Source organism: Carcharhinus amblyrhynchos, chromosome 4 (assembly GCF_965287045.1).
Source record: "Carcharhinus amblyrhynchos chromosome 4, sCarAmb.v2.hapA, whole genome shotgun sequence".
Lineage (NCBI taxonomy): Eukaryota > Metazoa > Chordata > Chondrichthyes > Carcharhiniformes > Carcharhinidae > Carcharhinus > Carcharhinus amblyrhynchos.
Window position 1 is genome coordinate 84,512,424 of NC_137327.1, and position 18,095 is coordinate 84,530,518.

At 43.0% G+C, this 18,095-nt stretch overlaps 1 protein-coding gene across 3 annotated transcripts in view; it reads left to right on the forward strand.

Annotated features, from left to right (window-relative positions):
• gab3 (GRB2 associated binding protein 3) overlaps positions 1-18,095 on the forward strand; it is a 148,349-nt gene that overhangs the window by 125,553 nt on the left and 4,701 nt on the right. For all 3 annotated transcript variants that reach the window (XM_080187430.1, XM_080187428.1, XM_080187429.1), the window contains 2 exons: positions 11,460-11,550; positions 15,442-15,547. In XM_080187430.1, coding sequence (XP_080043556.1) covers positions 11,460-11,550; positions 15,442-15,547 — 197 coding nt within the window. The remainder of the gene's footprint in view (positions 1-11,459; positions 11,551-15,441; positions 15,548-18,095) is intronic.

Consider the following 18,095-nt stretch of genomic DNA (forward strand, 5'->3'; position numbering starts at 1 on the left):
CTGCAATGAAGTTACTGTGAAAATCCCCTAGTTGCCACACTCCGGCGCCTGTTCGGGTACGCTGAGGGAGAATTTAGCAAGACCAATGCACCTAACCAGCACATCTTTCGGACTGTGGGAGGAAACCGGAACACCTGGAGGAAACCCACGCAGACACAGGGAGAACGTGCAAGCTGCTCACAGACAATGATCCAAGCCTGTAATCAAACCCTGGATCCCTGGTTCTCTGAGGCAGCAGTGCTAACCACTGTGCTAGTGTGCCACCAGTATTATACTGGCAGAGATACCATGTGCCAGGATTGCATCCATCCCAAGCATGCATCTTCACCCCTGACTACTTATTAATCTATTATTATTAATTATTATTAATAATCTGAAATTCATTGGCATTTTCCAAGCTTTCACCCAGGAGTTTACCGTTAATAATTGTTAAATCCCAAGTTGGGCTTCCACCCTCACACTAGCACCATCTCTCAGACCAGTGTTTTCCACCTCCATAAGATAGCTGGATTTTGGCTCTCTCTCAGATCTTGTTCTGCTGAAATCTTTCTTCTTGCCCTTGTCTAGATCTGACAATTCAAACTCACTACCAGCTAGTCTCCCACATCCTACCCTCTGTAAACTTGACAGACCTATGTTGGCTCCCAGTCAAACAACATATTGATAATAAAAATCTCATTGTTTTCAAATCCTACCATAAGCTCACCTCTCCCTACCTTGGTAATTACTTCCAGCTTTATGACCCTCAAGATACCTGCGCTTCTGCAATTCTGGACTCTTGTCCATCCCTGGTTTTAATTTCTCCGTCATTAACAGTCATCCTTCAGTTGCCGAGGCCCCAAGCTCTGGACTTATGAATAATATATATACTTGTGGATTTGGAGCAGGATTAGTCAACTCGACCCTTTGAACCATCTTCCACCATTCAATAAAATTTTGGCCAATCTAATTGTAACCTCAACCCCACATTACTGCCGAACCATTCTCACCCCCGCTGTTAATCAAAAATCTATGTGCCTCTGCCTTAAAAATATTCAAAACCTCAGCTTCCACTGCCTTTTTCAGAAGAGAATTCCACAGATTCATGACCCTCTGAGAAAAAATAAATTCTCCTCATCTGTGTCTTAAATGAGTGACTCCTTATTTTTAAACAGTGACCCTCAGGGCCCTATTTTACCATTTTAATTCTAGTGCTAGGTGGACTTGAAACTGGGAGTGTTTCAGATCCAACTTTTCGACCTGTTCTGGTTGGGCACAGAGGAAGGCGCGGATTGTGCTACTCGCCTCATGCCCACCTTTACCAAGATTTTGCACTGGAAATGGGGTGCAAATCAATTGTAAAATTGGGCCCTCGGTGTAGGTTCTCCCACAAGGGGAAACATTTTCTCTGCATCCACTCTTCAAGACCCATCAGGATCTTAAAGGTTTCAATCTAGTCACATCTTATCTTCTACACTCCTATGAACACAAGCCTTTCCAAATATAACAACCCATCCATTCCATGTATTAGTCCAGTAGACCTTCTCTGAACTGCTTCTAGTATATTTACATCTTTCCTTACATAAGGAGATCAGTGCTGTACGCAATACTCTAGATGTGGTCTCAAAGGTGCCCTGTACAACTAAAGCATAACCTTCTTACTCTTGTAACCAATTCCACTCAAAATAAACAGTAACATTATATTAGCTTTCCTAATTTCTACTGTACTTGAATATTAACATTTTGTGATTCATGCACTGGCACCCTACAAATCCTTCTGGATCTCAGAGCTTTATAATCTCTCACCATTCGTATTATATGTTTATTTTTTATTCTTCCTGTCAAAATGGACCATTTCATATTTTCTAATATTATACTCCAGTTGTCAGATCTTTGTCCACTCAGGTAACCTATCTATGTCCCTTTGTAACCTCCTTGTATCTTCATAATTTACATTAGTACACATCTTCGTGTTATCAGCAAATTCCTCATCTATTCCTTCCATCCCTTTATCCAAATAATTTAAATAAATTGTCAAAAGTTGAGGCCCCAGCACTAATCCATGTTACACATTATTTATGTCTTACCAACCAGAGAAAGACCTATTTATGCCAACCCTGGCTTGCTGTCAGGAATCAATGTTCTTTTCAAGCCATATGTTATCCCCTACACCATGAGCTTTCTTTTTTCACAATAACTTGATGTGAAACTTTACCAAATGTCTTTTAGAAATCTAAATATAGTATATACATTGATTCCTTTTTATCCACAGCGTGTGTGGATATGCACTCACCTTATGGGATCAGAGATGATTTGGCAAGTTGGATACAGAACTGGTTCAGTCATACAATGTGGATATGCTGGCATTGGACTGGGGTAAACACAGTAAAAAGTCTGGTGTTGTCAGACTTTTTACTCGGTCATACAAGACAGAGAGTAGCAGTGGAAGGGTGTGCTTCTGAATGGAGGCTGTGACAAGTGACGTTCCTCAGGGATTAGTGCTGGGACCTTTGCTGTTCGTAATATGTATAAATCATTTGGAGGAAAGTGTAACTGGTTTGATTAGTAAGTTTGCGGATGACACAAATGTTGGTAGATTTGCGGATAGCAATGAGGACCATCAGAGGATACAGCAGGATATAGATCGGTTTGAGGTTTGGGCGGGGAGATGGCAGATGATGTTTAATCCGGACAAATGTGAGATAATGCATTTTGGAAGGTCTAATACAGATAGGAAATATACAATAAATGGCAGAATCCTTAAGAGTATTGATATGCAGAGGGATCTGGGTGTACAGGTACACAGGTCACTGAAAGTGGCAACACAGGTGGAAAAGGTAATCAAGAAGACATATGGCATGCTTGCCTTCATCAGCCAGAACATTGAGCTTAAAAGTTGGCAAATCACGTTGCAGCTTTATAGAACCTTAGTTAGGCAGCACTTGGAATATAGTGTTCAATTCTGGTCACCACACTACCAGAAGGATGTGGAGGCTTTGGAGAGGGTACAGAATAGATGTTTCAGGATGTTGCCTGGCATGAAGGGCATTAACTATGAGGAGAGGTTGGAGAAACTTGGTTCATTCTCACTGGGATGACGGTAATTGACAGGCAACCTGATAGAAGTCTACAAGGTTATGAGGGGCATGGACAGAGTGGATAGTCAGAAGCTCTTTCCAAAGGTGGAAGAGCCAATTACTAGGGGGCATGGGTTTAAGTTGTGTAGAGCAATGTTTAAAGGAGATTTACAAGGTAAGATTTTTACACAGGGTGGTGGGTGCCTGGAACTCACTGCCGAGGGAGGTAGTGGAAGCAGATGTGATGGTGAGTTTTAAGGAGCCCTTGACAAGTACGTGAATAGAGTAATATGGTACCCGGAAGGGTCGGGGGTTTTAATTCAGTCAGGCAGCATGGTCAGTGCAGGCTTGGAGGGCCGAGGGGTCTGTTCCTGTGCTGTAATTTTCTTTGTTCTTTATGTGACTGCTTCAAAGAACTCAAGTAAATTGGTCAAACATGATTTCCCTTTCGCAAAACCATGGTGACTCTGCCTGATTTGCCTGAAATTTTCTACACACCCTGTGTAATTGATGGGATTTTCCTCTCCATCATGCCAGTGGGATCTTCCAGTCTCCACACGGATGTACTCCTGGCCAACGGTGACCCACCTCCTGCCACCAGGAAACATTGTGATGTTGGGGAGAGTGGGAGCAGAGAATCCCTCCCAGTATCATAAATAATAAACTTTAATGTTTTCCCTATGACAAAGGTTAAACTAACTGGCCTGTAATTTCCTGTTTTCTCTCTCTCTCCCTCTCTTTTTGAATCAAGGAGTTATATTTGCCATTTTCTAATCTGATGGAACCTTTCCTGAATTTAGGGAATTTTGGAAAATTAAAACCAATGAATCAATATCTCATTCATCACTTCATTTACAACATTAGAGTGAAGTCCATCTAGACCTGAGGATTTGTCAGCCCGCAGTTCCAACAATTTGCTCAATGCCACTTCCCTGCTGATTGTAATTTTTCTGAGTTCCTCTCTCCCTTTCATTTTCTGAATTACTGCTATTTCTGGGATGTTACCCATGTCCTCTATAGTGAGTGAGAGTGAAGACTGATGTAAATTATCTATTTAATTCATTCACCATCTCCCTATGTTCCATTATAGATTCCCCAGATATACTTTCCAAAGCTCACTTTGTTAAGTTGATTTAAGTATCTATCGAACCTCTTACTATCCATCCTTAAATTTCTCACTGTCTTTCTATTATAGTCTAATTTTTTCCTTCTTATTAATCTTTGTCATTCTATGCTGTTCTTTATATTATGTCCCATCTTTCAATCTACTACCTGTTTTTGCTCAATTATGTCCTTTTCCTGGAATTTGATACTTTTTCTTAGTGAACTATAAATGGTGGGTCTTTCGATTGGAATTTTTCTTTCTCATTGGAATGTATCTATTCTGTGTATTCTGAAATATTCCTTTAAATGTCTGCCACTACATTGCAATTGACCTCCTGCTTAACCTCACTTGCCAGTTCACTTTAGCTCACTTTGCTTTCATTGCCTTCATTTAACTTTGAAATACTAGTTTTTGACGCACACTTCTCTCCCTCAGGCTGAATGTAAAATACAATCATATTATGGTCCAGTGTTTTCTAGGGGTGCCTTCACTATGATTAATTAATCCTATCTCATTGCATAATACCAGGTCTAGTATAGCCAGCCCTCTGGTTAGTTCCAGAATGTGCTATATTCAGAAACTAATCAAAAACATTCTTTGAACTCCTCATCTTTGCTACCTTTGCCCATCTGATTTTTCAAGTCTATATGTAGATTACGATTCCCCCATGATTATTGCTCTATCTTTCGGTAAGCTCCAATTATCTCTTCCTTTATGCTCTACCTTTCTGTATGTTTGCAGTTAAGGGACCCGTACATTTTTCTCGCAGGTGACTTCTTGCTTCCACCATTTCCCATCTCTACCAAACTATTGCTACATCCTGGTTTCCCGAACTTGGGTCATCCCTCTCTATTGCGTTAACATCATCATTAACTAACAGAGTCACCCCTCCACCTTTTCCTAATTTCCTGTCCTTCCTAAATGTCACTTATTCTCAATATTCAGATCCCAAGCTAGGCAAAATATAGGATAACAAAGGCAAGTAACATTCACACCACACAAATGCTTGGCCATGACCGTCACCAATAAGACACTCTAACCACTGCTCTTTGACATTTTAATGGTGCAAACATCACTGTATCCCCCACTATCAACGTCCTTCGGGTTACTATTGACCAGAAACTTAACTGGATTCACCACATAGCAGGTCAGAGGCTAGGAATACTGCGACAAGTAACTCACATCCTGACTCCTCAAAACCCATCCACCACTTACACGGCATAAGTCAGGAGTGTGATGGAATACTCCCCACTTTCCCAGATGGGTGTAGCTCCAACAACTTTCGAAAAGCTTGATATCATCCAGGACAAAGCAGCCCGCTTGACTGGAACCACATCTACAAACATTCAATCCCTCCACTACCGACACTCAGTAGCAGCAATGTATACTATCTACAAGATATACTGCAGCATTTCACCAAAGATCCTTAGACAGTACCTTCCAAACCCATGACCACTTCCATCTAGAAGGACAAGGGCAGCAGATAAATGGGAAACCCATCACCTGCAAGTTCCCTTCCAAGCCACTCACCATCTTGACTTAGAAATATATTGCTGTTCCTTCGCAGTCACTGAGTCAAAATCCTGGAATTCCCTCCCTAAGAGCATTGTGGGTCAATCCACAGATCATGGACTGCAGCATGGATTCAAGAAGGCAGCTTACCACCACCTTTTCAAGGGCAACTAGGGATGGGCAATAAGTGCTGGCCAACCAACAATGCCCATGTCCCTCGAGTGAATGAAAAGAATCTGTCTTCCCGTAGCCTTGTCTCTGCAATGACTATTGGATCATGGTTCTTCATTTCTATTTGCGCTATCAGTTCATGAATTCCCTCCCTACCTAGAGTTCCTTCATTAAGACATTCCTTAAAATCTTTAAGCAGGCCTTTGGTCATGAGAGCTAATATCTCTGTGGCTCGGTGCCATACTTTGTTTTATAATGATCCTGTGAAGCACCATGGGACATTTTATAATGCTAAAGGCGCCATCTGAATATAAATTGGTGTAGGTGGAGATTGGGAACATTGGAGGCCTTCTGTGATCGAAAGTAGCTGACTGTGCTGCTGATTGCAGCGTTAGATACAAGATCATCATTTTGAGAAGCAGTGCCTTAACTAATGCAATTCATGATACTGCAATCAGTTGTGCTGGCCTTTTGGTTATTTACATTTTAACACTTTGCTGTAGTACCAGTAGAAATTCTGAATACCAAAAGCCTCATGTATTAGCACAGTGCTGAAGAAAGAAGTGGAAAATGCATTAGGTGATGTATTTGTTATTTATACAAAAAAAACAAAGAACAACACAGCGCGAGAAACAGGCCCTTCGGCCCAACGAGCCTGCGCCACCATCTTAACAATGTACTTTTCCTACACCTCCCTTGACCCATGTCTATGCTTACGGTACCCCCATTGGAAACCAGACTCAGGGGAGAATAGTTTAGGGACAATTTGTTACACCAATCAGCCTAAGAGCACATCTTTGGGGTGTGGGAGGAAACCGGAGCACCCAAAGGAAACCCACGCAACCACAGGGAGAATGCGCGAACTCCCACAGACACTGGCCCAAATCCATGTATCTGCGCAGCTAGCAGTGATAGTCACTGAGCTGTTGTGGTGCCCATCTGCTGGTCCAGTTTTATGCATACACAAACGACGCAAAGTACTAGGCCACTCTCAAAACATCCAAGAGCAGCCCACGCACAACCCACCGTGTGTATGCCCCTTGTTAGACAACAAGGTGGATTGACGCACCTGCGGAGTAAAAGAGACAAAACATCAAAACATGTAGCATTAGATTCCCAGGAATGTCCCGAGGCTCTGACCCTTATTTAAAACCGTTTCCTATAACCCTCCATCCCTGTTTCGCTCATGTGCCTATCTAAGTAAACCTTAAACAAGTCCAGCATGCCTGCCTCCACCACCTTACTTGGCAGTGCATTCCATACCCCCACGACCCTCTGTGTGAAAAACCTCCCTCTAGCATCCAAATTATACTTCTCCCCCCTCACCCTAAGCTCGTGGCCCCTCGTGATATTTGTCTCCAATCTAGGAAAAAGCCTGCTACTGTTTACTCTATCTATACCCTACATTATTTTATACACCTCTATCAGATCCCCCCCTTAATCTCCGTCTTTCTAAGGAAAAGAGCCCCAGTTTACCCAATCTTTCCTCATAACCCAGTCCTTCCATACCAGGCAGCATCCTGGTAAACCTCCTCTGCACTCTCTCCAGGGTCTCCACGTCCTTCCGGGAGTAAGGTGACCAAAACTGGACGCAGTACTCCAAATGCGGTCTAACCAAAGTTCTGTACAACTGTAGCATAGGACACCAGCTCTTATACCCTATACCCCTTCCTATAAAGGCTAGCATACTGTAAGCTTTCTTCGCAACCTTCTCCACCTGTGTTGCCGCCTTCAGAGACTTGTGCACTTGCCCTCCCAGGTCCCTCTGCATTTCTATACTCTTAATAGGTCTACCCTTTATCATGTAGCTCCACCCTACATTATTCCTTCCAAAATGCGTCACCTCGCATTGATCAGGATTAAATTCCATCTGCCATTTATCTGCCCAATATACCAGCCTATCTATATCCTGCTGTGTCACCTGACACTCCTCCTTACTATCCACCAATCCTGCCAGCTTTGTGTCATCTGCAAACTTGCTGATCACACCACGTACGCCCTCTTCCAAGTCATTTATACATATTACGAATAGTTTTATGTTTTATGATACAAATGTGATGATGTGACGGTGCGTAGAGGTGTGAGGTTCTGGATCCAGGCAAGGGGTCAGAGTCAGGACTGGTTCTGGGAGGGAGTTTGTTGTTGGATCTGAGTCCACTTAGCAGAGGAGAGGTCCAGAGGGGCAGAGGAGGGGGTGGGGGTGACCCATGCTTAGCTCAGTCTGCGTGTTTAAAATAGTGTCGCTGAAGTTGGATGTTGCTTTATTTCTTCTGATTCATTCAGAGTAACAATGGGCGGGATTTTCCACACTCCAGACTGCAGTGGTTTGCTATAGGTTGGCATGGGATCTTCTGACCCCGCCATTGTATATGGGGTTTCTTGTTCTGTGCAACCCCTGCAGCAAGAGTTCGCTGTCAGTGGGAACAGAAGATCCTGCCGGTGAGAATGACAGGCAAATTCAGGCCTTTGAGTGTATGACTGGCAGACCCACCCAAAGTTCACAATTTAAGTCACTTTGACGGCTGCTTCCTGGCACAGTGAAATTTTCCAGAAAAAGTCAATGCTTCTGGACAATTATAAAGTAAACCCTTAGCTGGAAATTTTCCAGAGGGACTTTCCAGCAAATCATTGGAGAACTCCTCATGTTTGATGCTGGGGAACCAGGAACTCCAGGATATGACTTAGAATTGGCAACAAAAATGTAATGGAATTATAAACACAAAATACTACGGATGCTAGAAATCTGAAATAAAAATAGAAAATGCTGGAAAACCTCAGCAGGTCTGCAGCATCAGTGGAGAGAGAAACAGAGTTAACATTTTAAGTCCGTATGACTCTTCTTCAGAGCTGTAAGAGAAATTAGGTGTGTTATCAGAGAGGCAGGAATCTTCCGAAAAGTGCATAGAGTGTTACCTCAGGTGAGCAAACCAGTGAGAAGCCTGCAGGGTCCACAAGCGGCTACTCTCATTGTATTGAACTGAGCTTTATGAAATTTCAAAAGCATGATTCAGTCAGTCAGCTGGAGGGGCGGAGCCTATAAGTCAGCAACACCGGAAATCTCAAGATCGGGGGGCTCCCAATCTCCGATTTTTAAAATAAAAGATACCCCCACCTCCCACGGACATCAAAACCCCTCAAATAGGGGAAAAACCCCCAAAGATATCAAGATGCTCCATGGACATGGGGGCCTCCAACCTCCTTCCCCACCCCCCCCCCCACAGACATCATGGCCACACTTACAGAAGGGCACTACCCCCTCACATGGTAAAGAGGGACCCCCACCCGCCCACACACAGAAGGCCAACACCCCCACTCTCATGGATAAGGGGAAATCCCTGCAATGGAGCTCCCCAGAGGGCACTGCCAGGGAGCACTACCTGCTCATGTCCCTCACTACCCGGGGGCTGTGCCTACCCATGTGCACCTGGCATGTTCACCTCGACTGGTTTTCATTTTTGTAAAGCAGAAGTAATTAGCATGGATGGGGGACTAGGTAGGACAAGGTGGATGCGTTGGCAACGAGCCTGCTAATGTGATGCTAATTAATGCAAATCAAGCCCTCCCTGGGGGTGAATCTGATTATGTCACAGGTTGAGGGGGGGCAGTGGTGGGCAGGGAAAATCCTATTCTAAGATCTCGCCAGCACGAATCCCGTTTGTGACCTCTCATGAGATTTAGTGGTTACCATGGGATTTGCACCCATGGGTTCACACAGCCACTAAATCGCAGCCTCCTGACCACTCTGACATTCCCTGTCCCTCTAGTTGCCTCCCTCACTGTCCTGCAACAGAAGAGGAGCAGTCCGGGAATGGTAAGTGGTAAGCAGGTGGTCGGGAGAGGCAAGCATAGGGGAGTGAGGGGTTAGAAGAGAAAAGCAGTGAGTGAGGGAGGCACTGGTAGGAGGGTCAGGAAAGGAGAGTGGTGGTTTGATTAAAACTAACTGAGCATGTGCAGATGCAATATGATTCTTTGAGCATGTACAAGAAACACGTAAAATGAAAATGAAGACAATGTCTCTTAGCTCATTTTCCTAATTTATAAACTGTATTAAAATGGGACTCCACTTTGAGAATATACTTTAATAGAGGAAACTATGGGGATGATACTCCTAAAAAAAAATTCAAATTTTATTAAAACGGGAGTGACTCCCACTGTTTTTTTTTAGCGGGACTTTCAGAATGAACCTCTCTCACTGTGAGCACTGCGGAGTGCCCAGAGAGATTCACGCTGAAAATCAGGGGCTTGGCCTATTCCTGCTGGAGAGGCCAGCAGCATAATGCTGAGTCGGCCACTGCGCATGCGCCAATTGCAGTAACCCCACATGCCACTCTTCCTATTGTTGGCAGCACAGCAACCTCCACCATCGTTGCCCATCCAATCTCCCCACCCCACCCCCCCCAATCACTGGCTTCCTGGATGTCTCTGAGCCAGCCCTGATTCCCCCCCACAATGGCAGCCCCAATCTCCCCGACGCGTGCACACATACACACAACTATAATGGCCAACCCTGGTCAGTCCCTTCCCTCCCTCTGCCACTAAACCTGACTGCAAAGTGGCAGCGGTCAAAGTGCCCTGTTAGGCAGTGCCAAGGTGCCCCTTGGGCATTGCCATTTTGCCTGTTGGATAATGCTAGGAGGCCAGGCTGGCACTGTCAGGCCAGCAGTGCCCAGGGGGCACCACCCTTGCCCCAACTCCTTGGGGTGCCCCCATGAACCCCACCCCCTTCACTCCAGCGAGGTCGGACCATCAGCTTGGAGGTAAAGGTTAGAGGTCCCGGAGACTTCAGCCTTGGACCTGTTAATGATAGGCAAACTGCAATTTTAATATTTAAGTCAGCTCTGCGATGATTTCCGGCACAGAACTGATGACACCAAAAATCCTGGTCCCAGTTTCACATGGAGGCAGTGGCACCCAGTGGGGAGCCCGCTAAACAGCCTCCGCTGATGTCTTCCAGCTGCGCTGCTAGGGCAAGAATCGCCCTCTATATTTTTTAACATGCACCACCATCACACGAAGTGGCAGGAGTGATTAATAAGTTGGAGTAATGCTGAGGAAACAACAGAACTCCAGTGGAGAAGGTCGTGGTTGCTTGCAGTCTGCTGCCACTGCATATGTTGAGGGTTTTGATGAAATTAATTACAGGCAACAACTCTATCCAGCTCTGCACAGGCCTCGATCTAGCTTAATTAATCTAACAATTAAATAGACTCACTACTTGACTGTATCCCCTGACTCATAAGGTATGCATGAGGTTTTACTGATATGGTGTCACTGACAGTAGTGAACATCAGTGGAGATCACAGGGAATAGTGAACATGGAGACTGTACTCCATGCCTTACACATGGAGGCTTCGCTATGCAGCTTCTCCAAGGTAAATGCCATTATCTGCATTGGCAGATGTACAATATCACAATAGAGAATATAGGTGGTGTTTTCAGGAGGTGAAAGAATGATCAAGGTTGAAAACTTTAATGTCTAAAATTTTAGTAATCAAGACTGTCAGTGCGCTGTGAAGTCAAAGGAAGCATGAGACGACTTCTCAAGGCAGAAAAAGTCTTTTGCAGACTATTATTTAATGCACCTGCCTGCTCACACATTGTGGTTTAAATTGCAGTCAAACCGCCACCTTTGGATCTGACGAGCCTGTCAACAATCAGGGGTCACTACAATCATTCTTGTGTCGGCAAGACGTGGAGTATGCCATTGTAAGTATACTCACTCGTATGAAGAGATTTCTGTTTTCATTCATCCACTACCTCATCCCAGTCCTGAGATTGCCTACTCTTGCAGGAGGATAATTCCATACTCATTAATAATTCTCAGGTACATCGCTAAAGTGCAGATAGTGAAGGCTGGATTTTCTGATTGGTGTTACCATAACCAATTTGTTTGCCAACATAAAGAGCATAACATTCAAGTTAGAATGTTAGCAGACTATGCAGCCATAACGTGCACCACCACCAAGCCAGATTCTGTTTCCAGCCGATGCTCACTCACTGTCACTTACAGTAGTTGTCATTGAGCGGAAATCAGGAGCAGAAACCCCAGCTGATTTTTCCTTCCCAGCCAATAAGCTCTGTGGTGCCTGACATATTACCCTGTCTCAAAGTCATTCATACAGCATCTGGGCCTCTCCAGATTAATCGCCGGGCGGCAAAGTGGCACAGTGGTTAGCACTGATGTCCACAACTCCAGGGATCCAGGTTCAATTCATGGCTTGGGTCACTGTCTGTGCAGAGTCTGCACATTCTCCCTGTATCTGTGTGGGTTTCCCCTAGGTGCTCCAGTTTCCTCCTGCTAGATAAGTGCATTGGCCATGCTAAATTCTCCCTCAGTGTACCCAAATAGATGCCAGAGTATGCCCAACCAGGGAATTTTCACAGTAGCTTTGTTGCAGTGTTAATGTAAGCCTACTTGTGACACTAATAAAAAAACATAAACATAGAGACAAGAAGCTTGGTGGCCTATTGAGAAAATTGTGTCATAACTATGCACATAACGGTAAACTGCCCCTCAAATGAGGGGCAACTTATAAAGTAATCCTAGCTCCTCCCAATGAACAAAAGCAACTACACCCTTTGTGGAAACAGGTAAGTAATTTGAGCATAAGAAATAACAGCGGTAGACTATTTGGCCCTTTGAACCTCTATCATTCAGTCTGATCATGACTGATCTTCTACCTCAATTCTGGCTTCAAAGACTATTCCATATCCCTTAATTTCTTTAGTAGCCAAAACATTGTCAATTTTTGCCTTGAATATGTTCAACCATTGTGCATGCACTGTTCTCTGCGAATTCCAAAGATGCACAATCCTTTGTTTGAAGAAGTTTCTTCACTCCTCAAGCCCAGATAGCTGAGCTCTTATTCTGAAGCTGTGACTCTTGTCATAGGGGAAATTTCCTTTCTGCATTTATCATAACATGCTCAACAAGCATTTTATATGTTTCAGTGAGGTCATCACTCATTCTGCTAAATTGATGGAATATAAGAATGTGGCAGCAGAAGACCATATGGCCCATCGAGCTTGCTCTGACATTTGGTATGGCTCTGGCTGAACTTGGGCTTCAACTTCACTTTCCTGCCCACTCCCCATTCCCTTGATTCCCTGAAAGACCAAAATCTATCTCTGCTTGAATATATTCAATTATGGATCGTCCACAACCCTCTGCAGTAGAGAATTCCAAAGATTCACAACCTTTGAGTGATGAAATTTCTCCTTATTCCAGTCCTAAATAATCAGCTCCTCATCCTGAAACTATGTTCCCTTGTTCTACATTCTCCAGCTGGAGAAGAATTACCTCTGAATCTACCCTTTTAAAAGCAAGTTGCCTTGTTAAGTGCATGCCTGAAAAATAGATAATTGATGTCAGGCTAACTGACCTGTAGGTCCCTGTTTTGGATATGGGGATATGTTTGCTGCTTTCTAATCCATGGGGGCTGTTCTAGAATCTAGCAAATTCTGGAAAATCAAAACCAATCCACCTACTCTCTGTACCACTCTTTTTTGAAACCTGAAGATGCAGGCCTCCGGGTCTAGGGAATTTGTGAACTTTATATTCTATTAATTTCACTAGTTTTATATGTTTTAATCGTAAGATCCCCAAGTTCCTCATTTCCATTTGACACTTAGGTCCCCACTATTTCCAGAATGTTTTTGTGACTTGTATGGTGAAGACATATAAAAAGTAATTATTTAATGCCTGTGCCATTCACATATTCTGTGTTATAATTTCCCTTATCTCTGCCTCTAAAGGGGTCACATTTACTTTCATTAATCACGTTCTTTTTACTACATACAAAATCTTTTACAATCTGTTTTTATCTGTTTGCTGATTTACTCTCAAATGGTATTTTTCTATCTCCCTGTCAATTTCTTGATCATTTGCTGCATTCTAAACTCTTCTGCTCCTCAGGCTGCTATTTTTGGAAACATTATAAGCCTCCTCCTTTAATCTAATCCTATCTTTGATTTCTGTTGTTAGCTATGGTGAGATCCCTTTTCCTATGGGCATTTTAACATTTAAGGGAATGTATATTTGTTGAAAATTATGAATTCATTCTGTAAATGTTTGTCATCGCTTAGCTACTGTCATATCTTTTAATTCAGCTTCCAGAGCTACCTTACATTGGGAATCAAATTTGAGACATTCTGATCTGTTTTGCCTTGTTCACTTTTCATAGAATGGAAAAGCAAAGAAGGAGGTCATTTAACCCATTGTGTTCCTGCTGACTCTTTGAAAGAGTGCCCAATTTAGTCCATACCCAGCTTTATCCCCATAACCTTTATCTGGATGACTGCAGCTTCAGCAACATATAACATTCATTTCCTGCACCACCAGTACAGCATGGCAACAGTACGTACCAGCTTCCAAACCAGTGACTTCTTAAAGAACAAGGATAGCAGGCACTTGGGAACACCACCTATAGGTCCACTCCACCTAAAAGTGTAGAAGGAGGCCATGTGGCCCATAATGTCTTCACCGACTCTTCAAAAGAGCATCTTACCCAGGCCCACCCCCAAATCTATCCTTATAGCCAAGTGCATTTACCATGGCTGATTTACCTAACCTACACATCTTTGGGCACTAAGAGGCAGCTTAGCTTGGTTAATCTACCTAACCTGCACAACATTTGGACCATGAGAGGAAATTGCAGCACCTGGAGGAAACCCATGCAGACATGGAGAGGAAGTGCAAACTCCACACATTCACCCAGGGCCAGAATCGAACTTGGGTTTCTGACACTGTGACGGTCAGCAGTGCTAACCACTGTGCCCACCAGTCTATTGAATCCATTTAATTGCTAAAATGCAGAAGGATGCTATTTAGCTCATTGTGTCTTCACTGACTCCTCGAAAGAGCATCTTACCCAAGCCCACCCCTACCCTATCCCCATAACCCCATGCATTCACCATGGCTAATCCACCTAGCCTGCACATCTTTTGGATTGTGGGAGAAAACTGGACTACCCAAAGGAAACCCATACAGACATGGGGATGAAGTGCACACTCACCCAGCCCAGATTTGATGTTGCCTGAACTTATGAAGCTGTCGTGCCCTGTCTGATGTGACTATTGGCTGAGTTTGGTGATCAGGTGTAAACATATTGGCTTTACTCTTTTTCTGGCAACTTTCTGGGCTGAATTGAAGGAAATTATTATGACTCTTAGCAATTAATTAACCAGATAAGTTTTTGCTGAGTTTATTTTAGATGTTTTTTATTTGAAAGATTCTAATTGTTAGCATGACTTATAATAGGTAAGAGTATTAAGGAATCAGGATAAAAAATGGGTGAATTGAGTTGTACAGATCAAACGTGGATCCAGTGGAATGGTGGAACAAGCTGAGCAGGCGAATGCACTGGATGATATGTTCCTGCGGACAAGATTTTGCAGCTCCTCTACAGCATATCTTCCAGTCCCACCAATATCTACACTGTTTTGTCACCACCAGGGAAACCACTGAGGTGCCTTTGGTGGGACCAGAAGATCCTGCTGGTGGGAGGGGCCAGAAAACTCCATGCTATGTTTCTGTGTATAATCCTGCAGTTTGTTTGTGGTGCAAAGATCTTAAGCCAGACTTTTTCTTTTCTGTAGCAGGTGGAGTACGGCCAACTGCATCACACCAGAGAGTCAATGTAATTCAGCCCGAAGCTTTTATGGCACCTTCAATGGGGAGAGTGATGAAAATTACACAGCAATGGTAAAAAAAACCACATAGTTCTGTACTTGTGGAATAGTGGAGCGTCATGGGGACCATTTCTTTTGGTAATATACAGGATAACATTGCTCAGGGCAGCTGGGATTCTGGAAAGGGTCTTAGCCAAGCAATAAGCCCCCTATTAGTAGATTTAGGAGTAGAATTAGGCCATTTGGCCCATTGAGTCTGTCCCACCATTCAGTCATGGTATGCAAGAAACCTAACATCTTTTTGGACATTATCTCAGATGTGTGGAAGTTGGCTAAGTCCAATTGTGGGTCAAGTGTCTTTCATTCCTCCTTGCAGCGTAGAACACTTTGCCCCAAAGTTGATCCTTGTTGCAGCCTTAATATGCCTTAAAACTCCCTTGCCAATTATAGTACAAAGTTGAGGTTGTTAAAATATAGTGAAGGAAATTAAATGTAAGCTGCTGTAATAATGCAGAATGCAAATGGCAATTTCCAGTTTTGAGAGCAGAAACCGACAATCAGTTTAAAGAAAAAATTCACTCTGGTGAAATGTGAGTTTACATGCATCAAAGCTAAAAATCTAGGAAACAAGAGACATTGAAATCAAGGGATTATTTTCTTAATCTAGAATAATTTTAGATTTTGAACAAATCATCATGCAAGGCAATTGAAGGGTAAATGAATTCAAAAGACATTTATTTGACCTGCTTCTGAATAGAGAAGTGATCTTGATTTATGATGAGAATGCAAGTTTGATTTATAACAAATCCCTCAGTTTTTTAATCTAAAGGCCTTTTCTTTCATTCCTAAAATGAAAAATGTTCCTGTGGATGTTGTGATCAAATCCTGGCTCCACAAGAGTAAAAAGAGATTCTTATCTCAGATTGGAACTGTTTTTGCAAAGGAGGTGTGAAAATTCTTCATACTGTTTATTGTTAGAAGCAGATTTTGAAATTAGAGTTTGCACCCAGCCTGTTTCTCTATCTCCTTCCCAAGATCGACAAACAAATTGTCCCAGTGGCTCCATCATTTCAGCCTGTTTAATTTCACAGATCTGATCCCTTCCTATCTAAACTCGCCTTCTCCAGCCTCTTCTGGTCCTTCTAAAATCTTGCAACACTTTCCCTAACCTATTCCTTTTCATAAAGGAGGCCCAGTCTCTTTATACCTCTAAACCGCATCAAGATGGCCTGTTGAATTCTGATTTTTCCTTGAATGGCGGCTTAATCAGTCCTCAAACACTATCACCCTCATCCATCTTGCTGAACTTATTCTTACATTAGGCAATTTCTTCTTGGACTTCACTTATTCCTTCCAAATAAATGGATGTTACTATGAAGATCTATATGTGTCCTACCTATGTCCATCTTTTCATGGAGATACCATCAGTTCTACGTAGATCTTCTCCCTCAACTCTTTTTCTGGTATAGTGATGATTGTATTACCGCTGCTTCCTGCTTTTGCTCAAACTGGAAACTTTCATTAATTTTCCTTCTGATTTCCATCCTTCAATTACCTTCACATGATCTAAATTCAACTCTACCATTTCCTTCTTCAACTTCTCTATTTGTCTTCAGGGTAGGCTGCCAACAATATCTACAATTAGCCCAGTCTCTCTCTCATTTTGATTACACCCTACTTGTTATAAGAACTCTATTTTATTGTCCCAGTTTTTCTACCTTTGCTCCATCTGCTGTGATGATATCTCCTCCTACATTTATGTTTTCAATATGTCTCCCTCTTTCCTCAACCAAGGATTACTGTCCACAGTGCTTGACAACCATTTCTCTCTTCCCTTATTTCTACCTCTCCAAGCAAAATGTCACCACTAAACATGTCTTCACCTCCACTCCCTATTCAGTCTTCCAGGGGGATTGTCCAGCTGTGACAATCCAATACCAGCTCCTCTTCCCACGTAAGCACAGGAGATGCAACACCTGCCCTTTCACCTCTTGCCTTCCCATCAATCAGGACCCCCAACATTCCTTCCAAAGATAGACTAATTTATTAATTTACTACATTTCATTTTGCTGTTCTTCTCAGAAATGGAATAAACAAATGCGGATCAGATGATCAATTTGCTAAGCACCTATTTTCTATCCTGAAGCATGATCCTGAGTGTCCAGTTGGCTTGTCAAACCAATTCTTCATCTCAGTCCCATTCTGATGTCTTTGTCCTCGATCTCTTACACCGTGCCAGGAAAATTCAGTGGAAGCTTGAGGAGCAGTGCCTCACTTTGTGCTTGGGCACATTGTAGCCTTCCTGACTCAGGAATTGAGTTGAAAAATTTCAAGTCATATCTACTGATCCCATTTCTTTTAAATTGCAAGTCTGATCATGATTCTACTGCTGCTAATTTATATGTCTTGTTGACCACTTTTTGTTTCCTTCCTTGTAGCACTAGCATTTCCTTTTGCCTTGCAGCTTCATCCCTTTTATCATTTAAAGTTTTGAAGTTTATTTATTAGTGTCACAAGTAGGCTTACATTAACACTGCAATGAAATTACTGTGAAAATCCCCTGGTCACCACACTCCAGCACCTGCTCGGGTACAGTGAGGGAGAGTTTATCACGGCCAGTG